The sequence below is a fragment of the Uloborus diversus genome, chromosome 6 (genome assembly GCF_026930045.1).
Source record: "Uloborus diversus isolate 005 chromosome 6, Udiv.v.3.1, whole genome shotgun sequence".
NCBI classification, from domain to species: domain Eukaryota; kingdom Metazoa; phylum Arthropoda; class Arachnida; order Araneae; family Uloboridae; genus Uloborus; species Uloborus diversus.
Window position 1 is genome coordinate 119579517 of NC_072736.1, and position 12189 is coordinate 119591705.

At 36.4% G+C, this 12189-nt stretch overlaps 1 protein-coding gene across 1 annotated transcript in view; it reads right to left on the reverse strand.

The window, feature by feature from the left end:
* Positions 1-12189, reverse strand: part of LOC129225277 (flap endonuclease 1-like) — a 55713-nt gene that overhangs the window by 18839 nt on the left and 24685 nt on the right. The window contains exon 6 of the mRNA XM_054859863.1: positions 8342-8478. Coding sequence (XP_054715838.1) covers positions 8342-8478 — 137 coding nt within the window. The remainder of the gene's footprint in view (positions 1-8341; positions 8479-12189) is intronic.

Genomic DNA, 12189 nt, shown 5'->3' on the forward strand with positions numbered 1-12189 from the left:
CTTCTTCACAAGACGTTGATTGAGGCACTTTCCCCACAAGCCCACAGCGTATAGCACCGCGGTTTCTATAACTTGCCTGTATATGAGACGCCTGTGTGCGACTCGTAAGCCCCAGTTTGCCCCAGCTACTCTCTGTAGGCAGCTATGTTTGTATTGCATTTTGTTTTTTACATAATCAATATGTGCATTCCAGGTAAGGAATTCCGAGAAAACTACGCCTAAATATTTTAGGGTTTTTGTCTTTCGGATAAAAGTGGAACCGAAGAGAAATGAGGGTTGCCTAACAAGGTTTCTGGGTACACGAAAGACTAGCGCCAAGGTCTTTGTTTCTGATGCCTCCAGTTGATGCTGTATGAGCCAAGAAAGAAAGATAGCCAGAGATTCACGAGCGTTTGCTTGGAGAGTCTCCGTAGTTCTGGTGTAAACCAGGAGTATGAAGTCGTCCGCGAATGCTTGAACTCTTGTGTGTTCTGGCCATGGAGTTGATAGCAGCGAGGCTGCTACCAAATTCCACAGCTCTGGACCGCTGTGGGCAACCTTTAGACTGCGAAGTCTTAAGAGATGAATTGGATGTGGAAATAAAGATGGATCTGTTGGAAAGAAAGCTGGAATAGAGTTTGACGATATTTGGATCAACATTTGTCCTGCCCAAGTAATGTAGGATTTTTTCCCAGGGCAGGTTGTCGAAGGCCGAAACTATATCGACCGAGATCGCAACCATTACTACCCCAGTGTGAATGCCATGTTGGATATTGGAGTGGAAATTTGCTAGAGCATGTTCCGTTGAGCGTCGTGGGACGAACCCATATTGGTCCGGATGATGAAGGCTGTTAAGGGCTAAATGGCTTTGCAGCCTAAATAGCATAAGTTTCTCGAGTATTTTTGAAATAGTCGGCAAAAGAATTATGGGGCGGTAGGAAGCAAAGTTAGTAGGATCTTTCCCCTCTTTGAGGAAAAGTATTAGGGAACCTTCTTTGAAGAGAGTGGGGAAATGGCCTAGTTCTAGACATATATTAAAGAGTTTGAAAAGAAATTTTGGGAAGCAGGCATGGAAGGTTGTCCATATGATAGCGTCCAAGCTGTCCCTCCCAGGGGCTTTCCTTTTTGGTATTAGCTTGACCGCTAAGTTGACTTCGCTTTCCGTGAAAGGAATGAGGTGGTGCGCGGAATCTTCTGTTATAGAATGACCTTGGAGTGGAAGAGTAGTGTTTGATGAAGGAGAAACTGGGTAAAAGTGCTCTAGTAGGGCTCCAAGGAACTCTCGCTCTGTTCTAAGCGATGGAAGGTGTTCCTGCAGAAAGGAGGAGGTGAAATTCTTGCCAAAGGATGTCTTGTAAGGTTTACCAAATGCAGTTGCACTTCGTGAGCAAAACTCCTGCCAGGCTTGGCGCTTAGAAATTCTGATCTATTTCTGATGGGCTATAATTCTCCAGCATAAAGCAAGAAAGAAAATAGACCAAGTTTTGCAAAGAATAATGATAATTCAAAGCTATTAAATTAGCAAAGTGTAATACGCGATTGGAGTAGTCGAACTATTAAATAGAAATTTATCTTCTGATGCATGAAGAATCTTATATTAAGTGACGAAAAGTCATTCTTTAAAATATCAACGATTTATTAAACAATTAACAATTGTAAAAGATAAAATGAGAAAACAATAAAGTAACTTGAAGAATCAATAACTCAAAGCCATACGCAAAATTAAAGTATAATCATGAACTTTGTAGACCTATTATATCTATTTACTAATTCTATTAAGTATTACCGAATATTCCATTGAAGAGGTTTTCATGATCTCTATTCATAGATCTCTAATACTAACATTTCAATAATGCATCACGAACACTAAGTTCGGCGAGTTCTAGTAGAATCTATTAGATCACATCTAACTACCGATCAGAAAACTAACTTCCTATTAATCCATTCCAAAAATTGTGAATGGCTATCTCGATGGCTGAAAAGCCAAGAGCGGAAAACCCCAACTGCAAACTGCAAGTTGGCAAACTAAAACATCTATCGTAGATGCGAGAAGTGAAAAAGAGAAAGAGTCATATCACACGAGCGTATGAATACTGCTTTCCCAATTAGCATAACGCGTCATCTCAAGTTCGACACGTGCGGAAAAGACGTGTGCAAAAAGCTTCTAGAATGCCTGAGAACAAGTAACGTCATCTGACCTTCAATTCGCCGGGAAGCGAAAACAGATTCACTCATTGTTTATGTTTTCATCTGAAGTTGAAGTATGCGGGAAGAATCGCTTGTCAAAGCGAAAAGGATATTACAACGCGAACATGCATAGTAAGTTTACAATTAAATAGCTTTAGTTTGTAAATGATGAGATACATATAATTAAATAATAACATCGTACTTAGGATAAACTTAGTGTTTATCAATTTCTTGTACTTAGCAATTATTTTTTTGAAAACAATTTTGTAGTTTTGTAGTTGAGTTTCGTCTGAACATCTCTGCATACGTTTCCTAGCTGCATTGGCTTGCTTTTTAAGGAGTGTTAACCCCTCGTGCCACCAAGAGGATGGGGTGGATTGTCCAAAGTGTTTCTTTTTAAAGGAAGCATTGGCGCATCCCTGTATGGTTTGAAGAAGGCCAGAGAGAAAGACATTTAATGTGCCTGCATCGCGTATCGTTGAAAGACTCTTGTAAAAGGGAGGAATTTGATTTCTGAGGATTTTACGGAATTGAGCTGTGTTATATGCCGTTTTGTATCTTATGAAACGGGATTTCGAAAAAGAAACATCTATTTCCAGGAGGATATACTTGTGGTCACTTAAGGACAACTCTTCGCTTACTGACCATGCAACAGGGAAGGCGAAATTTCTTCCAAAAGTAAGGTCAGGCCAGCCCCGAGAGTGCGGCGTCTCGAACGTGGGGGGGAGAACTTCTATTGTTCAAAATATCCACGTTGTGAGTTGCGGCAAAGTCCAGGCGGTGTTCACCCCTTGCTTCGTTATGTTGATAGCCCCACGAGCGGGAGTGGGCATTAAAGTCACCTGATATTATGACTGGAAGAGGGGTGGTGGCTGATAAGAAGTCATGGAGCTCTTGGGTGAGTTCTTGGAGAGGTTCAAAGGCGGAGCTATAGGCTGAAATTAGAATCAAAAAATCAAAAGTCCTTTTCTAGTGTGATCTTGGCTGCAACAAAGTCGTAGGAGACAAAGCACGCAAAGGGCGTAAGTTGTCCTGTCAGTAAAATTAATGCCGCCCTGCCACTGCGCGAGAGTATTGACCCCCAAGAAGACGGAATACCAACTATTTTTGTCTTTTCTTTGTCTTTGTAAGGTTCTTGGGCCATGATTGCAAGGATGCCCTCGTTGTTGGTGAACTGCACCAATTTAGATGTGGGTGCGTTTGCACGTTGCAAGTTAATTTGCAGAAGTTTAAGTTTCAGGCTTGTGCTAGTGCAATATGTGGGTGAAAGGGAACCTGAAAAAGAGTTAAGGTCTAGTGAAGGGAGGGAATGAGAGAGGAGGGAAGAGGATAATAAAGAAGAATGCGGAATATTTTGCGAATCTCTAGCCATAGTTTATAGTTTTGCGAACTAGTTGTGCAGCCCTTTTGTATGCTGGGCAATCCGATGAGTAAGCTGGAAGGTCTGTTGCATAATTTGTTTTATTCCTCTCATTAAAGTGATAGCAATTTGTGCAGCATGGGTACTCTGGGTTGCATTGATTACCCACATGGGACTCTGCACAAAATCCACAATGGTGATTCATGGCTCTGCATTTCGAAGCCGTGTGGCCGAAAGCTTGGCACTTATAACATCGCCTGATTCCTAGAAATTCGAAGAATGTATGTACCAGCCATAGGTACGTATATTTTGGGCCACTCATTAATACATTAAAAACCTCAGGGGTGGTTTCAAGAACCCAATTTTCATTTCCCTCCCTCCCCGAGAGTTTAAAAACTAATTGTATATCTTTAGAGTCAAAATTATATTGAGCAGCAAGTGTGGAGACTAAATCCTGCTCATCTGTGTCCGGTGATAGGCCATGGATAACCACCCTGGGATTTTTTTTTGCTGGAATACGCAGGGAGATATTGTTTGCCAGGGTATCATGTGACTCTAGTTTGCCTTTAAGAAGGTGCAGGTCCCTCAGTGAGCATAGGTCTACTGCTAGGCTCCCCTTGCCCACGAATCTCACACGACAGACTCGTGTGCTGTGGTGTTCAGGAACGAAGGACCTCCGAAGCATAAGCTGCAGCTCAGAGGACTGGGAAATGTTAGAACTTTGTGACGGGTATATCAGAAGTGTTTCCTCTTGGGGTTGCTGTCGAGTTACCTGAGCGTAGGACGAGGGAGGGAGCTGTGGTAATGCAGTTAAGATGTGCGACGAGGGGGTGACATGTAGCCCAGTTGGGGCGGGGAGAATTGTCTGAAGGTTTGCTCTTTCAAGGGCTGGTACTGGGGCTTCTAAACTTCTTCCTCCCAGTGGCGGAAAATTCCCCAGTGGGAATCCCGACGAATCTGGGTTAATCGAAATATCTGTCTGTGTTGAAGATTTAGGATGAGCCGCAACTTCGAATTCCGAGTTTATTCCGAGGTGGGCCAGCAGCCAATCTGTGCCTGAAGGAGATCTAAGGCTGCAAGCAGCTTTTTTGAGCTCCTTTTTAAGGATGAAGCGATTGTTACGGTCTCGGCCTATCGCCAACTCTCTAAGGAACTGTAGGATTTCCTCAGTAGAAGTCTCCTGGGAGATGTAATTCAATTTAGGGCATGTTTTTGAGTTGAAGAACTCCTTTAGTGAGCCAATAGGCGTCCCTTCTGACTCTGGCTGGATGAAGTTATTGCCTGGTGAGCTACCCCTAGAACTAGTCTGGGATGAAGGAGGAGAGTGGCCCTTGCTTGGGGTTCCAAGAGTCTGTGGCACAGATTCAATTTTTTTAATAACCATGTTGGGAGGAGCGAGCACCGAGAGACCCTTTGAGCCATGTGAGTGGCTTTATAATTTGCTAATGTTAAATCATATTGTAAGGCACATGCAGGTAAAAAGGCAGAAAAATTCGATTATAACACAGGTTGAAATAAGAAAACTCTGTTTCCCCAAGAGTGTATATAGAGCGACAAGGAACATATATGATACGACAGATGAATGGGACGAAGACCAACAATGTAATTAGAGCATTGTAACTATTAATTATTAAAGAAAACGAAAAATATCTTGAATGCAAAACTTTTGACAAAATTTGATGAGAGTGTTATAAAATATAGAGGCTAATATTGAAATAAAAACAATGACAAAAACTCTTAAAAATAATAAACACAACAACTTAGATGCGTCCCTCTGGCTCAGTACAATTAGTCAATCTGGCAACTGAATTAAACAGGGCACTACGTCTTTTCATAGTAACTGTGAACAGAACCAATGAATTTGCGAAAATGTCCAGTTGGGCAAAAATGGTGGTTAAAAAAAAAAAAAAAAAAAAAACACACAGCTATACGGAAATACAGAGGTAATAGGCAATAACACTTAGAAGAACCAAAAGGTCTATTAGAGCAGAAGAGTTCAAAAACCAACTTGATAGGGAATAATAATAATAATAATAGCAATAAATAAATAAATAAAATAAGAAGAACCTAATTTGAGGAAATTAGTATAGTGAATTACATACGACAACAACAATAATGACGAATTAAGCAAGGGGGGGGGGGAGAGAACTGTAAAAAAAAAAAAGGAACCGAACTAACTTCTGTTGCTTAAACTATTTTGATTTTGAGTAAAATGGATATCATCATGATAGGATTCAAATAGTTCAATTTTAAAAACACTAATTTGCGATTTATTAATCAAGCAAATAGTTCAAAAAAAAAAAAAAAAAAAAACTCTAAAATGTTCAAAGTTCTCTCAATGATGAGCAAGACGAGCGCCTACACGATAGGTTTCAAACACTAGAACAATATATATATATATATATATATGTTTAATAAAAATAAGTAAATTAAAAAATAAAAAATAAATAAAAATAAAAGAACTTTATAACTAATTTGTATGAAGCAATAAAGCAAATGTTTCATAAGGAAAATAATGCAGGAAAGAACTTATTCCACAAAATTAATGTTGTGTTACCTCTGTGCAAAATGAATGCCTAAATGTTAAAATATAGATATATATGTATAATAAAACACATTGGTGAAAAGTAACTGTATAAAATAAGTAAAATGTACGGAGATATACTTTGCAGTATACAGCGAATGTTAATTAAAAAATATATAAAAAAGAACTATATAAAATAATAATATAATAATAAATTCCTATAGTGAAAAATAATTACATAAGATCAGTAAAATGTACAGAGAAATACTCTGCAGAATGCAGTGAATGTTAATAAACCGGAAAGCAATGTTGATTTGCTTTTAAAATTTTTATACATACAGTTCCTTGGTTGGAGAGCATTAATTGGTCCACATGTGAGAGATAGCTCAGGTGATGATAGCAGGAATGACGAATGGGGCTTATATGTGTAGCGGGGCAACTAGAGCAAATTCCCTAGTCAGCCGGAGAGGGAAAGTCCATATAAGTATAAAAGTCTGATATGGTGACTCTGAAGTGTGAGATGGAGTTAACACTCTGGGCACATGAGAATACACAATGTCCACTGAAAGTCAATGATGCACTGTGAGGAAGATCCCTTGGCTACGCAATGCAGAAATACTATGCACTTGGTCCCCTGGAAGGCGTTGGGTTCGCTGAAGCGTGGGCGTGCACTGTGGATGCTGGATGTTTACGTTAAATGTTCCCCCTGACATTCACCTCCGACGCTGTTGAGGGATCCCGCGGAAGGGGGGGGGGTTCGCACGGGGAGGGGGGGGGTCGAAGGTCGCAAGGGGTGTTTCTAGCGCTGCAAAAACCGGGTCGTCTCAGCGATAGTTTAAGGTGCCCTTCTGTTTAGGTCCCTGGTGCTAGGACAAAATAATCAGTATCCTCTTGGAGCTTGCAGGATAAACTTTCCATTGATAGGTCGTCCGTGGTGGTGCGATGGCAAGAAGTGGATCAAGGTGTCCCGCGATGTTCTCCAATTCTTTTTTCAGTCAGACAATGTGCTAAAACAGGGCGGGAACATGTTCAAAGATGAAATTAACTGATTGAAAATGAATGGTTGATCCAAAATCCCTGTGCAGCTGCTCTACGAGAAGGGTTCAACAAGATCTTTGAATTGATATAAAATATGACTCTCTAGCTGCTGTATTTCTGTAGCTAGGGCGAATGGAATGCGGAGCATATGGAAGCACATCTGATTCGGAAGAAGCCCGAGGCTGAACTCTCCATGACCAATTGTCAGTTCCCATGATTTTTGAGCAGAATTATGCTGAAATTCATGATTTTCCAAGTGTGCAAATGCCCTGCATTTATAACACACGGCACTTTATTTTTCCCCAAAAAATAAATAAATAATAATAAAATAACTAAATAAAAAATTAGATTCCTCAAGTTAATATGTAGTTAAGAAACCTAATGAATAATCTTTTACAACTGTGGGAAAATCGATTAAAGGGGGTATTCTAGTCTAGACGCTTAATTTTAAGGTAATTTTACAAGGTAATTTAAAAAAAACATCAGCTAATTTCACTATCGATTTTTATCAGTTTTTTTATTAATACTTGAAAAGTATAAAAATGCACAATAGTTGAAAAAAAATTCAAAATTGTAGTTGGAGGAGGCTGGCAAAGTGGGGACTCTAAAAAAATGGGGGTCTCCTGGTTGACGTGATTCCAATCCTCCAGGTGATCTGAAACATAAAGTCAAGGTTAATTCTTATTAAACAAGGAAGGATGTAGAATTGGCTTGACGTAGCCGATTTGAAAAATGTTTTTTTCTTCACAAAATGGCTTCTTTTTGAAAAAAAAAAAAGTTTTTTGGCTCCTTTTTTGAATTTTGGTATTTTTTTAAAAATAATAAAAATCAAAAATTTCAAAAACCTCAACGTGGGGACAATTTTGATAGTACTAAGAAAGTTTCCCCCAAATTTCAAGTAAATCGGTGTATTAGAACTTGAGATATCTTGTCAACCGTATTGAAAAAACTAGTTTCGAGAAAAACGCTTTTAAAGTTTGCAGTCTCATTTTAATACAAGAGTTTATTTCAACAAAATTAACTGTAACTCTAAAAATAATTTGAATTTCCGTAAATCCTCTTAGAAACTTATTCTTAAAGGTCTAAACTCTGAGAATATGAAGGGAAAAAAAATCTTCGATTTTTTCTGAATTTCTAGACTAGAATACCACTTTAAATTTACTAAATTCCCTTAAAAGCAAAATGGTGCGATGCAATCATTTATTTCAGCAAAAGAAAATAAAATTACACATTTGTAATTAATAGTGTTATACCTAGCTTCACTGAATGTCATGTGCCTCAGGAGAACATTTGATCCAAATGTTAGTGCGTCCATATCTTCAGTAGCAGTAGCATATACTTTTCCAGCTTTTACTAATGCAGCACACTGAGCTTCTGCTTCACATGGAGCCTATTATAAGAAACATTTAAGTAATAATTAAAAATACGAGAACGATTCTAATTCTAGTTATCCATGAAATTTAAAAATTTGGAATATTGATGATGAAAATGGGAAGAAAGCAAGAACTTGCAAGTTTAAAAGATACATGTACTTGCTACAATTTTTATCTTTCGAAGCAAGTTATTCCAAATTGCATGTTACTAAAACGTTTAAATTTAGTGCTTTTTGCAATCACTGATTATCTTCTTCTAAAACAACTCAATTATAAATTTTCCATAGCCCAACCATGGTTCAAAAAGGGCGGTTTTTGTCATTTCGAGCATCAAATAGAGTAATTTCGTTATAACTTGAATATTACCATAACTCGAAGTTTTTATAAAGTCCCGACCCTTTTGTCTTTAATTCTATGCTGATTATTCTCCATATCTCGAAGTTAACTTCCATTAACTCAAGGTTTTTTCAAAGATAACTCGAAATTTACTTCGAAAGAGAGCACAAAAAAAAAAAAAAAAAAAAAAAAGAAAGAAGTGACTATGAGAGAAAAATTAATTCACCTTCACTTGCAATTCCTACACAATAGACTTGTAAAGCCAGAAGAACACCTGTTGAACAAATGTGCAATAAAGGAGATGAAGAAATGAGTTAGCTTGTTTTTTTTGTTGTAGTGTACTGTTTACACTTTGACATGTTGCTGGACTATGAATTTGCTTTTAAGCTGTCAAGTTTCCAAGTCAACTGATCGTACTTTTATTCAAAGGCTGACATAAGTTAAGATGCAATTCCCTTCATTCTTTAGTTCGATCATTTGCTGATAAGTTCCGGAGAGATAGAGTTTTTTTAACTATTAAAAGTGTCTAAGCAAATACTCTGTCAACCATATTAAAAGAAAAAGAAAAACTTCTAAAGTGGTTGAATCCATGAATCCAAATTTGAAACAAATGAAGATGAGCACTTTTCCTGAAGTAGAATCAGTTATATTCAAGTGGTTCTTGCAGCATCGAAATCAAAACCATGCAATTGATTTTTTTTCTCTCAATATCTTTGATTAAACTGTGCATATTGTACTTAAAAACTTAAGTTCTGTAATTTTGTCTGTTATATGTACATATTAATTAAAATATTTGAAGTTTAATATAAAATTTCGAAAACCGAAACTAGAGGTATACTTCCGATAAGTCGAAGTTTTTCGTCGGTCCCTTTAGATTTGAGTTATCGCGAATTGACTGTAGATGTAGCGGGACTTACAGGAGAAAGCTAATTTTTTTCTTATTAAAGTTAATTATGCATACTAAAAGTGAATAAAAATAGCTGATATTGGCAGTCCTTTATTATGAAAAAAGTGCTTAAACTCAAGGGAAAAAATTGAAAACATGGGTTTTTTCATTCCCTAAAAACGGCCAGTGGGTAATGGGAAAAAAATTTGAAAACGGTAGGGTAAAAAGCTGTTATGTTGCCCTTTAAAATGAAACAAATTGTCCTGCTATTCCAATGCGCAAAAGAGATATAAACCTTCAAAGTAACAGAATAATAATGTTTGCATACTTAAAAATGGATAAGTAGACTAAATAAGTACAAAATAAACTTCCACCTAACCAAATTTCATTGAAATATATAATTACAAAATGCAATTTTACACCTCCAATAGTTTTCAATTTTTATTAACTATATTTACAAAAAATAATTTTCCACCAAAAACATATGCTTTTTTCAAAGGCTTATATCTCTTCTAAGTCCTACAAAATACATGACTTTTTTTTACTTTTAAAGGTTAATATAACAGCTTCTTACCATAGCATTTTAAAAGTTTTATCTCCTAACCCGCAGGCCATTTTTGAGGAGTGAAAAAGCCAATTTTTCATTTTTTCTTAAGTTTCAGCAATTCATCATGAATAACTAATAGAATCAGTCTAATTTTTCCTGTGCTTCTAGTACGCATAACTATCTACAACAGGAAAAAAATTAGCTTCCTACTGTAAGTCCCTCATTGGATTTTTGAGGCTCGAAATGATGTAAACGGCACTTTTTGAACCATGATTTGACCACAAAAATTTCTAATTAGGCTTAACTTAAATTGTTTATTTTTGTGCAAAATAAAAGTTTATTCTTTCAGCTTTAAAAATGCTTTATGCCAAATTTTACTCTTCCACAGAGCAAAAAAATGGTTTTATCTCATGAATAAAATTTTTCCAAGAAAAAAATATAAGTTTGTGAGTAAAGAATATTAGTACATATTACGTACCAAATTTTATCACAATCAAAAATGGTGCCACACGGTCCATTTGTTGATTCAATATGAAATGACTTTTATGTTAAAAATTCTCATATCCCCTCCTGTGACTTTATATAGTTTCATTTACTATACTTCATTCACATTATCAATTCTGTATATCACAATGCATATCCTTCTTGTATAAAATTATTATTATAGCACACAAAAGCAATTTTTCTTTAATGAAATTTAGAAAACAAACCAAGAAAATATTAATCAGCAAAAGTATAGTTATGCAAGAAAAAATAGACACAAAACAGTGATTGTTTAACAGATTTGACGTGAAGCTGTAACGCACGAACTAAAAGCCCATAATTCTATACTGATACGTAACAGAAGCAAAAATTATAGAACATCCTACCCTGGTTTGATTTGTCAGCCAACCTTCCTTACTGTTCATAAATTTCATGCGTCGACAATCATGCAGAGGGGAAAGACGTCCCTGAGACCTGTCACCAAATCTACGTGTGTGTGCTGGGGGGGGGGGGGTAGCTTTCATTGAAAAACTCAACGAGTCCAAAAATTTCAGACTGATATTGGTTCTTTTACTTTGGAGCTCGCCAAAGGAATGACTAAGCTTATTTCCCGCTAAAAACCCTCATCTATTTCCCACATGCCGGCTAACGTGGCATATTCATCAGTTTCGAATTTAAGTTCTGATGAGCTCCAGAGCCTAATATTGATAGGCTCCACTGCTTACCCAGGGTTCATACCTTTGTGGTTAAAAAAGAATTCCCTGACTATTCCAGGTTTTCCAGGTAGTTTTTTTAGAAAATTCCAGGTTAGTCGCTTCATTCAAAATTAAGTTTAAATAGCAATATTTTCAAAATAATTGAAATTGTTTAAAGTAGCAATGCGGAAGAACTGAAACTTTTCCTCTTGGATTAAAAAAAAGAATCTTAGAATTTTTTCTTTTTTTTTCCTATCTCAAAATTTTAAGTTTTTTAAAATATCTTGTTAAAAATTGTTTCAATTTGTTTAATACTTGTTGAAAACAAAGTACTTTCAACTTATTTTAGTGTTTTTTTGATGTCACGTGTCATGCGTAATATTGGCGTTTTGCTGTAATCGCGCAATTTAGCATCCGCCTTTGCTTTTCAATACTTCTTTTTACTTTTTAGTTATTAACACAAAACATATTGAGCAAAATACAAAGCTATTTTTCAGTATGAAAATGATTAACTTGTCGCATTGATGGCATACTGTACAATGCATAATAACAAAAATCAACATCCACCAATCACAATCATAGGCCAATGCCAATAATCATATTTTTTTTTATTTTGCATATTAAAGGATGTTTACATTAAAGTTAAAATTTTTATTTCCTAGAAAATAATTAATTTTTAAAAATTCATAATTTATTGCACATTTTATGTTACTTTCAATAGTTTTCATTGATAAAAACATCCAATTCTGCTTTTGGAAATTTACGTCTACTTCCATCTTGC